Genomic DNA, 18,622 nt, shown 5'->3' with positions numbered 1-18,622 from the left:
AAATCCTAATGAAGAAGATTTTTATTTTCTGCCTTAAAGGGGCATCAGCTATTGCTGAGAAGAGACAATCTGAGCCTGTCCAACTGTTCACGTAGCCCAGCCTTCTCCCCGTTCTGGTGGCAAGTAGTAAGTACATCAGGGAATCCAAAGCCACTCTGAGTAGCAGTTGCTTAGTTGTTTACCTAACAATGCTTTCAGTTTCTCCTGAACTTCCTATGAAATCATTGTTATACAGCAAAACAACAAGAAGCCTCTATGCAGACACTTTAGCTTTGAATTGATACAAAAGATCACACTGAGAAAGCAATGTACTAGAGACTCTTATTATGCAAACTTTAAAAAAAAAACCAGTAGACAACTTTTCAGGAACAAAAGGATTCGTATTTAATAGGATGCCCTGTTGAAAGGATTGTTAGAACTGCGATTGGTTTAATGTAAAAGGAACCAAAGCGAAATGCCACAAAAAGAAATCCAAGTGTATTAAATCCTGCATGTTTGGAGAGAAATCCATGCTCTGATGAAGTCCCTGGGGCAGAGCTTCCACTTCTGGACAGCATCAGTCACAAGTGCAATTTGACTCTTGGTAGAAACAAAGGTAAAGGAAACGAAAATTCGGCACGATTGGATGCTGGCGAGTTTGTGATTGAACTGTCCTCTGGTTTTTAAGGTTGTTTTTAAGGTTCTGTTGATCTGAAAGCAAAATGGCAAATTTGTGCTCCTTCAGTAGCATGCAGATGTGTACAAAGTGAATTTCTGATGGCTGCTCCTCCAGAGCCAGTGTGTGCAGCCACCTGCACCGTGGGGGCTTGAGCCACTGGAGCAAAGAGTCCGAGCATAAATTCTGCCTGCCCTAGACCTGCTCTAAATGTTATGTTTTAGATCTTGGTTATAAGCAGAACATTGTTCCTGAAGCTTTTATTGTCACATAGTTCTTACTGTAAATAATTAAGGAAGCTTAAAATTAATTTTCCTTGCAAAATTGAATTTGCAGTGGCTGGGTTGTTTCTAGACAGATTTTGGTATTAATTTAAGAGATACAGTTTTTATAGTCTTTCCAACTTCTCGTTATGACTCCTGCAGTTTTCTTAACCTAAAAAATTGCTGCAATGATGAACAAAGAATTATACAAGAAAAAAAAAACATACTTTTGTATCTTTATTTTGGAATTTCTTGTTCTATTATAAATATTGAAGTATCCCTATTTCAGAAGACATATTTTGTTAATTGATTGTACATATTTAAATATGTATTTTTGCACAGGTCTTTTTTTCTTATATCCAGTTTTGGTACAATTGAGATCATCTAGTATTTATTTATTAATTAATTAAAAAAAAAAAAAGCAAATACCTTTTTATAATTTGAAGTGGTTCACTGCCAAGCCAATAGTTAACATGCCTACTTTGCAATGTAAGGGATGCCTCCGTTTTGTGAAAGCCGTGTCCCTTTTCCCTGTCCTGGGAGTGGGTGGATCCACAGCAAGGGTCCCAGCCCGGGCCCACGGGGCTGCTGTGGCGTTGTTTTCAGTTCCTGGCTCCCAGAAGATCCATTCAGTTCTGTGACACACTGCTTCTCTTTTTTTAGTGTTCGTGTGCGTGTGTGTGCGTGCGCATCCGTGTGGGTCTCATGTGGTTTAAAACTAACGGAAAAACTGAAAGTGCCTGATATAACTAGTTTTAAGCTTGGACTGTTTAGACAGCTTCTCCTTAAAAGACTTGAATGTTCAGTTGAAATTTTGGAGCTTGCTTTTTCCACCTATATATAATATATGTGCGTGTGTGTATATCCACACATGCATATATCTATATTTCAGAAATTAATGAGATGGGTTGACAAAAGAAAGCAAATTACGCTGGTAGCTTTTGTAAAATCTTTTAATTTTAATACCTTATGTTGGAACAATCCTATCAATAACTCATATTTAGTATAATGCCAAGGGTTTGAGATATGGTTTTAACCAGCAGTTTATTTAACTGTCTCATTTTGGGTAGGGGGGAGCAATATTCGTTAATCAAATAATTTAGAAAATGTTCCAAATTGTTGGTATTCCAAAACAAAGAAAAAACCCCACGTAAGTACCTCTTAAAACCATGAAAAAAAGAAAGATGTGATTTCCAAATGACATTTCTAAGGCATTTGTCTTCCTGTAAGAGTTCTCTTGCCAAGGAATCTCTCGTCTTTTACTCATTCTGTCCTGGAGGAGGGAATTGGGCTTAGAAAGATTCTTAAATGTTTCACTGTTCAGCAGAAAATAATCATTTTTACCTTTTGTGCGAGATATTTTATGTTTTAAAGATAATTTTGAAATGAGCACTACATAATGTCAATGTGAATGTAGGCCTTGGAAGCATCTTGCTCGGTGTTGAGCCTGGTTCTAAAAGCAATCTCCTGTGTAAAATGTGTGAATAGTTTGATAATTTGTATACATAATCAAGAGCATCTGATCAGCTGAACTCTGTGTTGGCTGCTGTATAGTACATGAACAAATGTCATGGGATAGAAAAATTACTTTGGATATTTAAAAGAAAAATAAATATATAGTCTATTTGTTTTGTAACAAGTTTCTGTAAATAAAATAATTTATACTATTTATAAGAAAAAGTTGTGCTTTGCTTCATGAAAAAGATTAGTTTGTTGAACAAACATGTTACTAAACAAGGCAATAAAATTAGGACTTTTCAATAAATGAGGTTGGTTGCATGGAATATATTATATGTTTCTGCTTCATTATAAAATCCTTCACTATTAAAGGAAAACATTATCTGTATCAGTGCCTATGTGAACTAATTTCAGAGAATTGGATGTGGTCAAATTCTGTCGCTGTCCCTTGGCATTGTGAGTCAGCCCAGTAGGTTTGGAGCTTTCCATCCTACAGGGGGTTGGTACCTGGTTCTGAGCAGTGCCTGATGCATCTCTGCAGCATTTTCCTGTGCAAAGGACCTTCTGTTACTTGAGGTTCACACTTTATATTATTTTCTAATCACAATAATGAGCAGCAGCCTTTACAGCCCCAGATGTGGTTATGTTGAGTCATCGTGTTTCCTGGATTTTTTTTTTTTCCTCCCAAAAAAGTGTCTTCTGTGTTTTCACAGTTTGAAGATCCACTGTGTGAATTCAGCAGGTTAAACACTCCTGCAGAGTTTTTCTGTCTCAGGACTCATGTCTCATGGGTGATTTTGGAGCAGTTTGTAAAGCCAGTAAAACTCCTGTCAGTGGGACAGGACTTCAGAGTGACATTTGCAGCAAAACTTCCTTTGTTCTGTCTCTATTTTGTTTTGGTTTGAGTTGTTTCCCCTTTATAACAAGTTTTTCTTAATATTTGGAATAAATGCCACAAGATATAAACGGGGTTCAGACAACAGGCAAGTTCTGCTTTGTCTTTTTGTAACACATGTAGTTCTACGTTTACTTTTGTGTTACTGAGTATTGTGATTTCTTTTTTTGTCTTGCCTTCTTACAAATGCTTTTCCTTCCTAGTAGCAGTTTCTACAACCTGTGCCATCCTGCAGGAGCTGCTGGCACTGCAGCTGGTTCTGCAGAGCTGTACCAGTGACCACAGCCCGGAGCGCGTGGGAGTCGGGTGTTTGCAGTGGAGCAGAGCTCTGTGCTTGGCATCGTGTTCAGGCAGGTTCGTGACTCTGAGTGCTGAAGGAGTAACTGCATTTTACTGCATTTAATACAGGGTTCAGTGTCCTCTGAAACAGGCAAGGTTAAGGAAGGAAAAAAAGGTGCATTTACCCTGTGTAACCCTGAGCTCTCAGAGCTCTGTGGAATTGGAGCATCCTCCCTCCCCTTCCTTTGCTGCATTTGGTGCAGTGCAGTGCCAGGGAGCCCTGACCCTGGGGCAGAGCAGAGCTGCTCCTTGGGTTCTCTCTTCTGGTGACTCTGTTCACTAAAGGATTTAGTGATGAAAAACAGTTCTGACCAGGTGCTGCACAGTAAGCAAAGATGTCCCTGAACTGGGTGATTCCCTCCCATCAGTGACTGTCTCATAGGAAAACACTCCAGTTTATATTCAGGACAGTTAGTCGGTGATGTAAGAGGCTGCCAATGCATGCAATGAAACCCCAGGGTCAGAGGTTCCCCGTGTGCAGGGTTTGTGTATTTGTGCATCTTGTCAGTGCCCTTTGCATTTAGTATCAAAGCCGGGGAGATGTGTCCTGGGAGCCCGAAGCTGTTTGGCTTTCCCCTGGTGGAGCAGTGTTGGGCTCAAAGGCTCCAACCTGACTTTGGCAGGAGGCTCTGCCTGTGCAGCCCTGGTGAGGGTGCGGAGCTGGCCCGGTGCCCTGGGGCTCTCCGAAGGCCGGAGCGCCTCGCCGTGGGCGCTTTGTTTTCACCGACTACCAAAACAACCCAAAGGAGGGATTGCCCCGGCTTTATTTAAATGCAAATTCCTGTTGGTTCATTATTATCGCGTTCTGCTGCAACAAATAATCAGACACATGTGGCTTGTAGGATCCACCATGGGACTTTTTATTTTGACTGGATGCTTTTTTCAGTGCTTTGGCTCGGAGCTGTGGTAGCTGCTGGATTCGTTCCTAACGAGCAGCATGGGAGCTTTGTCATGGAAAAGTGGCATATGCTTGGGTTTCTTCCGACCCAACAAACTTCAGGGTTTAAACTAATGTGGATTGAAACTTTATTGCCAAGGAGGAAAAACAGCCTGAGAAATGAAGTAAAAAAAGCTTTGTCCAAGCCCATGAGAAATAGCTGGTGTTGACATTGGTGCCCAAATTGATACAAAGGTTTCTTCAGCATCAGCAGCGACTGTATTGCTGCCTGGGTTTGGTGGTCTCTGACAGTGCTGGAAGTTTTTTGTCCTCCATTTTGCTGATTAGGTCCCTTCACCTGAATCCTTTCCTGTCCATGACAGGTGACTTTTTCCTAAAGCCAGTGCCTTGTCCCTTGGACCTTGAGCTCTGGAGCCCAGTGTTCAGTGACAGAAGCACCAGAGGTGGTGGCAGGTGAGCCAGAAACTGCACAGAGACTTGCACAGAAACGACATTTCAACCGCTTTGCAGCAAAGCTTTACTAACAAATCCTAAACCACCCTACCTCCTGCCCTTCCCACCTGCTTTCCCATCATTAATGCAGGGAATGAATTGCAGAGTTCAAGTTGTGGCATGAAATCTCTGGTTCTGGCTACCTTGTAGCGAGGGTGAAGTCAGCCTTGCAAAGCGAAATTGGAGAATGGCATTAGCTAAAGGACTGCCCAAGCTTAAATTACAAGAGAGAATGTACAGCTTTGGCATGTGGACTATAAATCCATGGAAAGGTGTCAAAAGCGAGGCATGAACGCCTGCGTCTGGAGTGCTGCTCACAATCAGAGTTAAATAAAGGGAAATCATGAGATCAGATAAACAGAATATAAAACTAATGTGGTCACAGGACAGTAAAAATCAACTTGAAATTACTTCAGGAAGTAGAAATTGTAATGCTTCTGATTTGACATGGAGATGGAAGAAGGCAGTTAAAAACAATAGAATAGACAAAATTATGCCCTTGATCAGCTCCAGGCCTGACCACCCAGGACCCCTCAGCATTCCTACTCTTTAGAAAATCTGTATCAGATTGCTGGTTTTTGGGTTTTTTTCAGGAGAATGATGTGAACAGCCGTGCTGGCTAAACTGTGTGCCTCCAGCTGTGGGCTTCAGGAGGTGCTGCCTTTCACCTTTCCCAGAATTTTATCCCATCGCTATTTGGCATGGCTGAGAGGCTGAACTGCTGCACAAAGCCTTCAAAAGTTCTGCTAAAATTGCTGTGACTCCTTCCTGCCATGTCTTGGCACAAAAATCTTTGTCCTGAAGATCTCCAGGCTCTCCCTGGATCCTCTTTTGCAGGATGTAGGCTGAGATCAGGAAATGTGAAGGCAAGTTGGGATCTTTAAAGGTGGGGGGGGGGGCAGTCTTTGCTGTAGTAGGATTGCGCACTTCTGTTTGGAACATTATTTTTCACCCACCTGAGCAGAGACTGCCAGATGCTGAAATACTTGGCTTCCAAAGGATGACAGCCATGGTTAGGATAAAATAGTTGATAGCTCTGCAAGTATCTTAGAGCACTAAGACTCTTTAGCAGTGCTTTTACTTCCACACAGAGTAGGGCTTTCCATTTTCTTTTCTCCTGCTCTTACCTACACTAAGAGAGCAGTAAGATTTCTCTGGAATGCATGAAGCCCCTGTTAGCCTAATTTTTCTTGAGCAGGTTTCTATTCTCCTTACAGTTAAAAAATACATGGTAATACATGTGCTGAATGGAAGCTTTGATGCAGTTAATTAAGGCCAGTTCATGTATAAATCTGCTGGAAAGGAAAATTGATTTGTGCACCAAACAGAAATTCCTCAAGTCAGTGAAGACAGGAAAGCAGTCTGGTTTTCTGATGGGCTTCACACCTGCACCTATGGAAGGTGGAGAAGATGCTCCCAAAAGTCAGACTGATTAAAGCCTTCCAAGCTACCTGGCATGGAACAGATGTAGAAACCAAGAGAGGTTATTGCAAGTCTGAATATTGGGTTTTATCAATTAAAACCTTATAGGAAATGGTATGTGTGTGAACACACAAAACAGAGACTCATAGCTGACCACATGATAAACTAGAGTTCTTGTTTGTTACTCTGCCTATTCTGAAGAAAGATCAGAATTTTCTTCTCATTAGTACTGCCTGAAATGTAAATCTTTAAACTGGCTAAATAGCTGCTTCTTGGAGGGGGAAACAACCAGAACAGCCTCCAGAAAGGAGTAAAAAAACCCCTGAAATCATGAGGTTGTATTCTGGGTTTCAGAAAAATTCATCAGAGAATAGTAATGTCCCCTCAGCACCAAGGGGTCCAACCTCAGGCAGGCAGCAGTGATTCCAGCACAGGAGGCCCTCCATGATCTTACAATGGGAGGGGTGGGCAGGGGAAATTCCAAGCTGTCCAGTCTGTGGCACAGCAGCTTCCAGGCTAGGATTGCTCTTGGAGCACACCTGCCTGCTGGGGCTCCTTCCAGCACTGAAGTTGCAATGCATACAGGCTGTAAATGTTCCAAATGCATCAAAAGCTCACAGAACTCACTCACAGGCTGCCTTTGGGAGGAGGGAAAAAACCCCTCAAGGCAGGCCAGCAGGGTAAACAGCTGCTGCTGGAGGCTCTGCCAGGCCAGAAACCATGTGTCATCAGCATGGCAGCAGCCTAGTGAGACATTCATTCCTCAGCAGCTGTGAAGAAAGGAACTGTAACCCCTGCAGTACCTGATCAGCTGTCAGACTGCAGTAGTCCCTTCCACAGCTCCCACTGACATCTGCAAATCTAACTCAGGCAATAATTACAAATGTAATGCTTTGCTCACATGCTGACTTTCTTTTCAACAGTTTGCAAAAAAAAAGTTTAAAAAGAGAGAGGCTACTTCTGTTACAGTTCCCGCAGTTCTAGTCCTGCAGTTTCTGTGGTTATATTATTGCTTCACCCCAATCACTTGCATCCTTATTCCTTCTCCCTTAAGCTGTAATCCCTTCACTGCAACACTCTGTCCTGTCTGCACATTGTGCACTCTTCACTAAAATTTTTGGTCACTTTACTATTGTGCAACAGATTGTTTTCACCTCTGATTCCAATACCAGTCTTAAAACAGCAAGCATAAAACGGCCATGAGCTCTCTATGTTCACAGATCATGAGCCTGCTTTGCTGTTCAATATGGAACACTGGGTATACAGGCAAGGAAAGGAACAAAGTCTATTACAAGAGATCACCAACGGTATCATACATTTAATAGATGAACTGGGTTCCATACACCAGAACAGAACAGTGTGTACATAATGAAGTGGAAAGTAAAAACACTACCTTTCTTGCTAGTTATTTTTTTCCCTACAGTATACCAAGTTATGCAATATATTTATAGGTTACTTCCAAAATGTTTTAAACATCTAAATTTTGCATTCCCTTGCATTAAAAAAATTACATATTAATTACTCGGGAAAGTTTCTGAATTCTGTTTAGCAGCAAATCTCCTTTCTTGATGGTTTCTTGGTACTGCCAGTTCTTGCTATCAGGCCTAGGAATCATGGAGGGAAAAAATACAGAGATTTAGAACTAGGACTACAATTTATGCCAAAACATTAAACATTTCTGTAGTAAATGTCATCAAAATATATAGAATTCAACTGATCTGTTAAAAACCACCTCTAGGAATTGTTACATACCTGTTAGTTTCTACAATCTCATTTACTTTGTCTATTTTGCAGTGCAATCGCCCAGCTGCAATAAATCTTGAAAGCTCCCTAAATAAAGAAAAAAAGTTGGTTAAGTCCTGTTTCACCAGGGACTTGTAGACCCAAGTGCACAGAAACTGCTGTTACACCACACTGTATTTCTGAAGCAACAGCCTATGGATCTTCATAAGGTATCTTATGCATCCTCATCTTATTAAGGCTTGGACACTGCACCCAAAAAAAAATCATTTTAGTGACCTGAACACAAAACCTCTTGGTTCTTTCTTACTAGGCCAAAGTGTTGTACTTGAGTGAGTGAAACTTACCACTGAGCTTTGTGTCAACTACTCCCAAATCCAAAAGCAGCAGTAAAGCAGTGTGGCTATTTGGAATTTATCCTGAGGTAAGTATCTTCATGCCAGTCAATTAATTAAAAAAGTATCTCCATAATATTTAATTTTTAAATGCTTTATCAAATTTTATTATTATTGTATTGTTTTATCAGCTGGTGGTTTTCTACCACAGCACTGGTGGTAGAAAAGAATATTCCTGTGCTCAACAATAAGATAAGTTACAACTCATAATAAATTACTGGGAAGCATAAGAATTAGTATGACTTTAAAAACATTACTTTTTAATTTAATAGTATTTTGGTTTTCTTGAAAGAAAAATAGTATTTTCTTTCAAGAGAAATAGTGTTTCTCTTGAAACACTTCTTAATTTCTGAATATTTCAAGCAGTTTCATATTTCTGTAAGTTTTCTATGTTAGAAACCACAAGAATGACTCCTGTGAAGGCATTTGAAATAATATGCTTCATGTACACAGAGTAAAAGTCAGTTTCTCACTTCACTCACCACTTAGTTCTTATCATCATCTAAATCTGTTGGTTTTATTTTAGAAAAGGACTTCAAATTGGGACTGCAGGGTATGTTTGATTTAAGTTAAAAACATCAGATCCTATCCACAAAACAGAAACCAAGCAAAATGAGAGAGGGAGACTGGCAGAGTACAAAAAATGTACAGATCCCCAAAGCTGGAACAGCTCCATTTTTGCATGACTGTGAATTAAGCTATCTAAAATCTAAAGTTTCACAGAACATGGAGGTTAATAAATACAGCAATATAAAGAACAAAGTAATTAATGAAATATCAGTGTCTCACGCTCTTCCATAGAAATGTAACTTGGTATATTTAGAATACAAGTGAACAAAGATTTTTACTCATAATGAGATTATCATAAATACGTAAAAGGTATAAAGTGAGATCTCTGTGAACTGAAAAAGCCAAAGAACTTACTGATCTATGAATTCTACACTGACTCCAAAAGCTTCTGCCATGTACCCTAATGTCAAGGACCGGTAGGACTCGAGGAGCTGGCTGTAGGCGTGGATTCGCATTTCCCGTACGTAGTATCGGTAGTGAGGTGCAAACAGCCAGTCTTTCTTCATCTCTTGCTCTACAACAGCTGAAAACAAAAGAAGCAAAATTAAAAAAAAAGAAGTCAGTAATTTCTGAGAAATGTCAAGTATCAGTTATGTAAATAAAACACACAGCACCAGTTAATAAGTAATAGGCGTGACCATTGTATTCCGGCACTCCTCAAGATATGAAAGGGATTCTGCACTAAAGGGAAGTAAATTCATCTAATCTGTATCAGTTCTGGAGCCAGGAGCAGAAAGAACATGCAAACAGTACTGTGGCAAAGCTAATGGGAGCCTGTAATCAGCACAGCATCCTTCTTTCAGGGGAGAGGGACCACCTTGCTGAAGGCAACAGCTGGATCTGCTGCCTGCAGGCACAGCCTGGAGCTGGGTAACAAGCAGAGCTGGGTATGTAACCCCTTGAAGAAACATTGTTATCACATCTGTTTAAGGACAAAACATTAACTTTCTGCTACTAGCTCTTAAATTAGTAACAAGGATTTCCAGGCACTGAAGTGATTCTTTTTTAATTGACCTCCGTGCTCGGCTTGGGATGAGGCCGGCAATAGGAAGATGCTGACCTTTAACTCAGTCTCATCAGGCCTAGTCTTCCACAAAATCAAGGGTTCTTCCTTGCTTTTTCTAAATATCTCATTTTCTTGTATTCTAAATCTCACAGAAGAAAAAAGAAGCAGTCTGAGAACTGGAAAGAATGGGGTTTTCTGAAAAGCTTTTCTTGGGTGTCACCCTTTTACACAGAAAGCTTTCAAATCTTTTCTGATCTGGCTCTTCAGGTAAGATGGTGTTTCATAGCCATTTTCAAAGTGCTTTTTCACCTAATCAGATGTGACTTTTCACAAGGCTCATTGGATGAGAAATTTCTTTGAAAAATCAAAGCAGAAAATCATTTAAAAAAATCTCTATAGTTTTTCTGCACATAGCTCCAGTTCTAGACTGTAGCTACTCCACAAAAGTTGTGTATGATCTGAAACAAATAACTGGAACACCTGAAACAGTGTTGTGGGACACAACCCAGCCTTACCTAGCGACTGGAAAAAGGCTGCGTAACGACATTCATAAAGAGAGAAGAGATACTGCCGTACAGCTGGCAAACTGTGCAAGGCTTCCAGGATCTCTGCTCCTTTAATCACCTGAAAGCAAACACACATCTTAAACCACTATCCCTTTCAGCCTCCAGATGAACAGGTTAAGGAAACGCTCTGTCAGTTTGCACCAGTGTTTCCACGCGCTCTCTTTACCTTCTCCCTCAGGTCAGGCCTGTCCAGGGCAATCATGCTGACATAGACAGTGTATGTTACAAAGGTTTTGTAATCCATCAGTTCATAGGATGTAAATGTGGAAACTGTATCAAGGAAGAGCTCCGCTGCTTGTTTAAAGTCTCGAATGGCTACACAGTAAAGGCCCTGGTACACCTTGAGACGGTTTCTTCTGTCCCAGTCTCCTCCTTCTTCTATTAGACTTAAAATAGAACAAAGAATATTTACTTATGTAAATGTGTAATGTAATAAGTTATGTGAAACAAGCAGAAATCAATTGAGACAATGAGATTAGAGAAAGAATAGCTTGGTTTATGTTACAGCTTGTTGAAACAGCCCAGGCTTTGTACACCTGTTGGCATAGGAAAGTGGCTTCCTTGGGACAGGAAAGGCCAGAGGCCTCCCTCTTGCCCTTACACAGGGCAAGTTTCTGCTGAAAGGTAAAGTCAACAGCCTCTTCAGCTGTGACAACAATCTCTGTGGATGTGCAGGTAAATACTTCTGTCAGCCTGGACTGTGGCAACAGATTTCCACTGCCTTGCTGCTAAAATCAAAGCTGTCCAACCAGCAGCGTAGAAAAAAAGATACAAGTTGCTACCTTTTAAGCATCAGCACAAAACTGGTGTGGCTCTAAGAAGGGCAGAGATAAGAAAAAAACTGCTGAGAAGACAACACAAAATATCCCTGGCCCAAGGAACAAGGGAAGTAGGAACCTCCTCTGCCTTGATGTCTCAGGGCAGCAGCAGAGAGGCTGGAACCACAGCTTTCTACAGGAACTGCTGAGGTTCAGAACATTGGGAAGCTACCCGTGGGAACATGGGAAGGACAGTGCCACAAAAACACAGCATGCTGCTCTTGCTTCTAAAGGAAAAGCTCCCTCTTTACAGAGCCAGCTGGGTGCCACTACGAGCTGCTGGACTTAGCTGGCAGAGACATAGTCCAGTCACACCCAAAATGGGAATGGGAGCTGGGCTACAAAAAGAAATTGAGCCGGCTGCTAGAAAACAGCTACCACAAAATCCTAACCTTTCTCTTCCCCCATAAAAAAATCCAGGAGTAGGAAGTACTCTAAAACAAAATAACACCCACCCATCACTCTGATTCTCTCTCACAAGCAGTTCCAGTCATTTCTGGACAGAAAGATATTTATCTTCCTTTTCTTTTGTTACAGCTTGTTTCAAAAGTGCTTTAGTGCACTCAGACAACCCAAGCAGTACCTTTTTGCCTTTTCAATGTTCCGTGTGATGAGGTCATTGTCCATGTAAAACAAGCCAATCCTTAGCAGATAGAACACGATATCCAGCCGATGTCCCAGGGCCACAGTTTTGTCGTAAGTCTTGCGGAATGCAGTCAAAGCTCCTTCCTGGCAAAACAGTATTTGCTTCTCTAAGAATGTTAAAAGCACCCAGAACATTCACAAAACACCTGTTGTAAGAACACATGCAGTCTCCCACTGGTAGTTGTGATTTTCACATTATGCATTCTGAATAATCTTAACATATCCAAGTTTAAATCAAGTTAGAAAAGGTGTTCCTCGTATTTTTTAAAGCTAAAGACTATGGAAATCTGCTCTGTAACTTGAAATTCAATTGCACAATCTAAATAGCTCATGAGAGTCTAAAGGTGCAAGGAAAGTGAATAATGGTATCTGCAAACTTTTCCCCTTGTCAAGAAAAAAAGTTGTTTTCTTTCAAGGATTGTTTTTTTCCTGGATAATTTATACTTCAGTAAGACCCTCCCCTATCTGCCAGCCATGTGTGAGCTGTGCCATAGAGAAAATTCTCTGCAAGTCCCCCAGCACTCACTGGGGCCTGCCCAGCTAACAGGGTTCTCATGCAGTGTTTTCTATGAGTCCATAACGCCTCTGCAGTCACCAACCTTGTCCCCAATCCTGCACAGGTACTCAGCCTTGGCCATCATTGCATCCCGGATTTCACTCTCCCCCAAGATCTTTTCTGCATCCTCTAATTCATTGTCAAGACGTTTCAGCTCCTCCTCATTGGCTTTCTTCATTTTGTTCAGCAGATCCGTGTCCATCTGCCACTCAAGAGATTTGCACAGGGCTTCGTAGTACGGAGCCATGTCTGAAAGAGAAGCAGGAAGGGTTCTGCTGTTCAATGCTGCAACAAGAGTGTGTTTGTTCCTAAAAGGACAACATGACTGTCAACACCAGAGGTGTCCCTTCTATGACCAGGTATCTGGTGAACCCAGCCACAGCACAGCCACTGTTTCTGCCAACCTTGTCCCTCACACTTCCTTTCACAGATCTTTTTTCATCACTGCCCTTTGCGCTGCTCCCATTTATACTTTCCCTACCTAGCACTGGGTTAGCCTCATCTCGAGTTCTGGGGGTAGTTTGGGGCACCACAATACCCTGGCATTAAGCTTTTAGAAGGCATCCAAAGGAGGGACATGAAGATGATGAAGGGTCTGGAGGGGATGTATAAGGAGCAGCTGAGATCACTTGGTGTGTTCAGCCTAGAGAAGGAGACTGAGGGGAGACCTCAAAGCTGTCTAAAATTTCCTCATGAGACGAAGTGGAGGGTCAGGCACTGATCTCTGCTCTCTGGAAACCAGTGGCAGGACTTGAGTAAAAAGCATGGAGCTGTGTAAGGGGAGGTTTTGCTTGGGTATCAGGAGAAGGTTCTTCCCCCAGAGGGTGGTGGGGCACTGAACAGGCTCCCCAAGGCAGAGCTCATGGGGCACTTGGACAGTGTTCTCAGCAGAGTGGTATTGTTGGGAGTGTCCTGTGCAGGACCAAGAGTTAGACTTTGATGATCCTTGTGCTCAGGATGTTCTGTGATTCTCTTTATCCCACCGTGAGCGCAGCAGCCCGTGGTGCTCAACTCACAGCTCTTACAGCCCCAGCACCATGTAAGAGTGGTGGGAGCCGGGGACAGGGCAGGGGTCCAAGGCTCGCCCTGCCCCGCTGCTCTCGGGGTCCGTGGCCCGGGGGAGTCAGTCCCGGGGGCAGAGCGATGCCGAACCGCGGGGGGACGTACACAACGCCCTGCCCGGGGATCCGTGAGCGGAGACAGTCACACGGCTGCTCCACAGACTCGCGGTCGGAGCCGGGGCCGGCGGACAGACAGACAGACACCCCTCACACACACACAGCCTCCCCCAGGCCCCACTCACTGTGCAGCCGCACCGCCGCCATCAGCTCGTCGCGCGCGGCGGGGTCGGGCGCGCGGGGCCGCAGGCTGAGCAGGAAGCGGAGCTGGGCGATGCGGAGGTCGGGGTTCTTGGGCAGCCCCTCCTCCTCCAGGTTCTCCAGCGGCATGGCGGCGGCGGGACGGGGGCCGCGGGGCCGGGCTCGGCAGGACGGGCGGCTGCGGCAGCGGAGGGCGGCGCGGCGCAGTGACTCAGCCGCGACCGGCGGAAGCGGCCGCGCGTTTCCGCCGCGCGGCGCCCCCTGGCGGCTCGGAGGACCCCGGCGGGCGGCGCGAGCGGCCCCTGGCGGCGGGGACGGGCCTGGGCACAGACATGGCGGCGCGGGGACACAAACACAGAAACAGCCACAAAATCACAGTGTGCCCGCAAAGTGGCTGCCCCATCCCTGGAAGCATCCAAAGCCAGATTGGAAGGGGTTTTTGGTCTAGTGGAAGGTGTTCCTCCCCATGGTAGAGGGTTGGAACTGGGTGATCTTCAAGATCTCTTTCCAATCAAAACCATTCTATGATTGTATGATCCCAGAGCACATGGTACAGGGTTGTGTTCAGACAATACTAGAATATTTCTAGTGAGGGAGACTTGCAGCCTCTCTGGACAATCTGGACAAAGTTTTCCCACATCTTCAGGTGGAGCTTCCCGTGCATCAGCTTGTGCCCGTCGTCACTTGTCCTTTCTCTTGGCACCACTGAGCAGAGCCTGGTTCATCTTCTTGGCACCTTCCCTGCAGACACTGACACACATTGATGAGGTCTCCTCTCAGTTGTCTCTTCTCAAGGTGAAACAGGCCTAGGAAGGACCTGTCTGGTGTTTGAGCACAGGGGAAGGACATAGACCTAGGAGGGGTTACAGGAAAAAGTGAGTTTGTAGCCTTTGTAGTTTCAGAAAGAAGGTTGAATGTGTTACACCAGAAATTGTGGCTCAAAACAAATAGAAGGTAAATAAAGAGAGCTCTAAATGGCCCTAGTTTCAGTTGTATTTAATCCAGGGTGGTGGGGAAGTCACACCTGACTCCAGCCTGTGTTCATTTACTTCTCATTTTTCTTTTCTTGACATTTCTCCATCTGTTTATTAAAAATCCTTGATTTTGTCTTTCCTGACCTCACACAGCAAACACTTCCAGTGCTGGAGTGTGTCCCCTCCCTTGAGAACATCAAGTGGAGATGGTGGCAGAAAGGCTGTGTGGTCCCACCCCACTGGCCCTGCTCCTGTCCTGCTCTCCCTTGTCACCAGAATTGTCTGTGCCACATGTTACAGATGTTACATGTTACACATCTGTGCCTCCATAGCCCTGTGTGTGGAGTCCTTGAGGGTCATCCCCAGTTGATACCTGAAGTCAAACCCTGTTTTTATCCTTACAACTCCATCTATATTAGCCACTGTATTCTCTTGGAAGCTGGCAGTAAGATAAAAGCATAGTTGGTGCTTTTGGAGTGGAACACAGCTGGGTGGTTTGGCAGGCACAAGGTGCATGGCTCCTGCAAAGGGCACTTTTGGATGCCCAGGATTATCCTGTGGGATACAGGATCCCACCCAACCTCCTTGACCACCCTTGCTGTACAGCTGAGCTCCTCCAGACACATTTTGGTGCTATTTGTTGGAATTGGGGTTTAAATACAATGATTTTGGCCACTGCCTCTATTTTGGTGTTGTGCTTTGCATCTAGGTGATGGGAGAAACAGTTCCCTTGACCGTTTTGGCACTGTGTATTCCCAAGACTGGCTTCTGTATATGGGGTATGAATTATTTAGGAGATCGCTGGAAGAAACAGTTGCCTGCTGTGTTTTTGATAAGAGCTAGTATTTTTTACATTGATTCTGACTTTTCTCCCCCCTTATTTATTGGCTTGTAGTTATAGTATTCTAGAATAAAATAAAGCAGAAACTGGATTTTAAGTTGGGCAGTTCCTTTGTTTCTTTAAGAGCAGTCATTTTTTCCTTTGTCTTCTGTTTCTCTTTTTGAGCTGCAATCACTTTTGTATCGATTGCGCAAGGAGAAATGGCTTTGATGCTTTGTGGGGAACAGCACACAGATCTTCTGCAGCAGTGTTTATGTTATTTGCCTGTTGGCCTCTGCATTTGCTCAGAGGCCTATTAATTAGTTTTATTCATGACAGACACTTTTAGGCATCTTGCATGGGGGTTTTTTTGCATCTTGTCCCCAGCTCTATTCCTTAGGCAGCGTGCTCTGGAGCTAAGGAATGCTGTTTATTCTTTGCATGCCTTGTTTGGGAAGAAAGGGATGGTTGGGGTTTTTTCTGCTAAGTAAGGCTGATGTTCCAAGTGCTCAGGCATTGCACACAAGGGTGAATGTTGCTTGTGTGAGTGGCTGAGCTGGGATTAGCTCACAAAAATTGAAGACGAAGAAAATTGAACCAGCTCCAACCTACAGTTATTGCAGACAGTCCCTCCAGCGATGGATGGAAGGTGGAAAGTATGTGCAGCTCCCTTGTAAGCAGATAACCTGGCTGTCACCATAGCTCTTTTCCTAATCCCTAATAAAGATTGGTTTGCAGCCACAGCTGGAGGTCTTCCCTCTTCCGAAATTCACATCATTCATAACCATTATAGTTCTGGCCATTCTCACTGTCCATAGAAACACCCACACCCCGTCAGCCTTGCTGGGTTTGGCATCCTCAGCTCATTGTGGCAGTAAAAGCCACAGATTCATTATGTACTGTGGGAGAAAAATTTCTTCCTTCTCCCATTTCTGGATTTGTCACTTTTTAATTGGCTAAAAAATAAGCTGCTAGGTGTGAGAAGAGTAAGGGAACGGAGTTTTAATTTTCCTGGGTTTAGTTATTACTGAAATGTCGTGTTTTGGTTTGTAACCATATGAAACACTAGTTAATTACCCCACACAGCATTTATTGCCTGTAAATATTTGCCCATAATTTCATATTTATGTGTATTTCAGCAGTAACAGGGAGAAAAGGATCTGGGTACATATGTGTGACATTCACTACTAAAAGTGAAAAAAATTCAGGGTCAAATATTTATATGATGAAATAAGACCTTGTGGTGACTATTATGTGGTCTTACAGCATTCAAAAGGATCCAATTTGGTTTGGTTTTTTTTCCAAAAAGGGATCTCAAATGATTGTTTCCTTCCTTACAAGATGCATCAGGGCAGTGAGAAGCCCTTAGTATCTCTTTCTTAAAGGGTGACAGTATGGATGTACTGCAGGTGGGGTCCAGACCCCGTGCTGCCCTGGTGATGCTCACACACATCATGACATAGATGTTTACTCCTTTAAGTTTCCTGGGTTGGACACATCTTGTGTGGTCAGTGCCCCAGACAGTAATCATGGGCAACTCAAGTAATGCTACCCTCCTCGTCATCATTTTTGTAGCTGTGGGAGACCACAAATAGGGCTGGGAGTGCAACTACAGATTTCCAGATCTCCTCCTTCCCCAATAGGGGCTGTTAGTTACTAAATGCTGCCCAGAGCAAGGTGGCTTTCTATGTGTCTGTGTGATGTTGCTCCTGCTTGTGTCCTGGCTCTTGGAGCCGTGCCCAGGCCACCCTGATGTCCAGCAGGACAGTCAGGCACAGCATGTCCGGCTTGGGCTGAGCTGCCACAAGGTGCCAGTGTTTCAGAGCAGTAACTGCACGGTGTCTCTGCCTTCTGAGTGCTTTGCTGGGCTGTTTTCCCCCCTCAGGGTGCCAAGTGAAGCCCTATTATCACTGAATAGGGTTTTTTTACTGAAAACTCTGGGGACTGCCAGCCTTCTGCAGGGGCACAGACCACCCAAAACTTGCTGTGTACCCTCCCCAGCCACTGCCTGGTTTGCAGACCCCCGTGTCCAGGCAGATACCACTTTGCTGCTGGCAGGAATGTGTAACATACCTGTTATGGCAGCATCAGGAGCCAAGTATTTTGCTTGTCAGTGCCATCAAGGCAGCCAGGGACTGTGTCTGTCACCAATCCCTCTGCTTGTCCAGCCCTGCTGAGTGCAGGGGCTCCTCTCTCCCAGCCCATAAAGGGAAATGCTCCCATCACTCAGGATATGTGGCACTTTCCAGCAGCAGGTTACAGAGTGCTCCCATTTCCTCTCTCAGGATGTTCTGCAGCCCTACCTGGCTCTCCCAGGCTTCAGAGACAGGGACCACCCTGGACTGTGAGCATCCTCTGCCAGCAGGTCAGGATCTGCAGCAGGACCCAGGACTGGACACAATTCCCATTGCAGAAAGCATGAAGGGCTCTGGGAGCTGTTCGACCTGTCCATGCTGTAACAAAAAGCTCTTTGTGCACAGCCACCACGCTGTGAGCTGCAGGCTCACCTCAGCAATACCAATTATGCTTTCATACCTTGCTGTCATCCTCAGGCATCTTCAAGGCCAGTGCATTTGTTTCATTTGCAGGGCTGGTTTAACTGAACTTGGGAAAAGATGGCACTTGAATCACGTCTGGCTTCATTCTTTGCCCTTCAGTAGTGGAAGTGTTGACAGCAATATTCACAGTGGCACTGTATAAGCATACAAGTGTTAGGCATTGATTTCTTCTGAATAAGCTCCTAGAAGTTGCCTGTTTTCCTAGGTAATTATTGTTGGCATAGGTATGGCTG

General features: G+C 43.9%; 1 protein-coding gene and 2 long non-coding RNA genes across 3 annotated transcripts; 2 read left to right on the top strand and 1 right to left on the bottom strand.

Annotated features, from left to right (window-relative positions):
• The first annotated feature begins 39 nt into the window (after nt 1-39).
• Nucleotides 40-5,866, top strand: LOC147650971 (uncharacterized). The gene is made up of 4 exons (XR_015275010.1): nt 40-126; nt 3,478-3,625; nt 4,871-4,961; nt 5,594-5,866. It is a non-coding gene; the product is annotated as an uncharacterized LOC147650971 (long non-coding RNA).
• A 1,854-nt stretch (nt 5,867-7,720) lies between these two features.
• PSMD6 (proteasome 26S subunit, non-ATPase 6) lies at nt 7,721-14,312 on the bottom strand. Its single transcript, XM_086845922.1, has 8 exons — nt 14,022-14,312; nt 12,762-12,967; nt 12,101-12,246; nt 10,866-11,085; nt 10,649-10,757; nt 9,482-9,650; nt 8,175-8,252; nt 7,721-8,026 (listed from the first exon to the last, which is right to left on the bottom strand). Exons 1-8 carry the CDS (start codon nt 14,164-14,166, stop codon nt 7,930-7,932), a joined length of 1,170 nt encoding a protein of 389 aa, XP_086702048.1. The 5' UTR covers nt 14,167-14,312; the 3' UTR covers nt 7,721-7,929.
• Nucleotides 8,217-10,727, top strand: LOC147650970 (uncharacterized). Its single transcript, XR_015275008.1, has 3 exons — nt 8,217-8,374; nt 8,476-8,586; nt 9,931-10,727. It is a non-coding gene; the product is annotated as an uncharacterized LOC147650970 (long non-coding RNA).
• Nucleotides 14,313-18,622: the final 4,310 nt, after the last annotated feature.

Source organism: Cyanistes caeruleus, chromosome 11 (assembly GCF_971803275.1).
Source record: "Cyanistes caeruleus chromosome 11, bCyaCae1.hap1.1, whole genome shotgun sequence".
Taxonomy (NCBI): domain Eukaryota; kingdom Metazoa; phylum Chordata; class Aves; order Passeriformes; family Paridae; genus Cyanistes; species Cyanistes caeruleus.
Note: the sequence above shows the minus strand (reverse complement) of the source record. Positions and strands in the feature narration are given on the sequence as shown.

Excerpts from the sequence above, each read along its gene's own strand:
- PSMD6 (XM_086845922.1), bottom strand. The coding sequence starts at position 14,166 with ATGCCGCTGGAGAACCTGGAGGAGGAGGGGCTGCCCAAGAACCCCGAC. Across the intron at positions 12,247-12,761 it reads TGTGCAGGATTGGGGACAAG|GAAGGAGCTTTGACTGCATT; the intron begins GTTGGTGACTGC and ends CTGTTTTGCCAG. Across the intron at positions 10,758-10,865 it reads GGCCTGACCTGAGGGAGAAG|GTGATTAAAGGAGCAGAGAT; the intron begins GTAAAGAGAGCG and ends GTTTGCTTTCAG.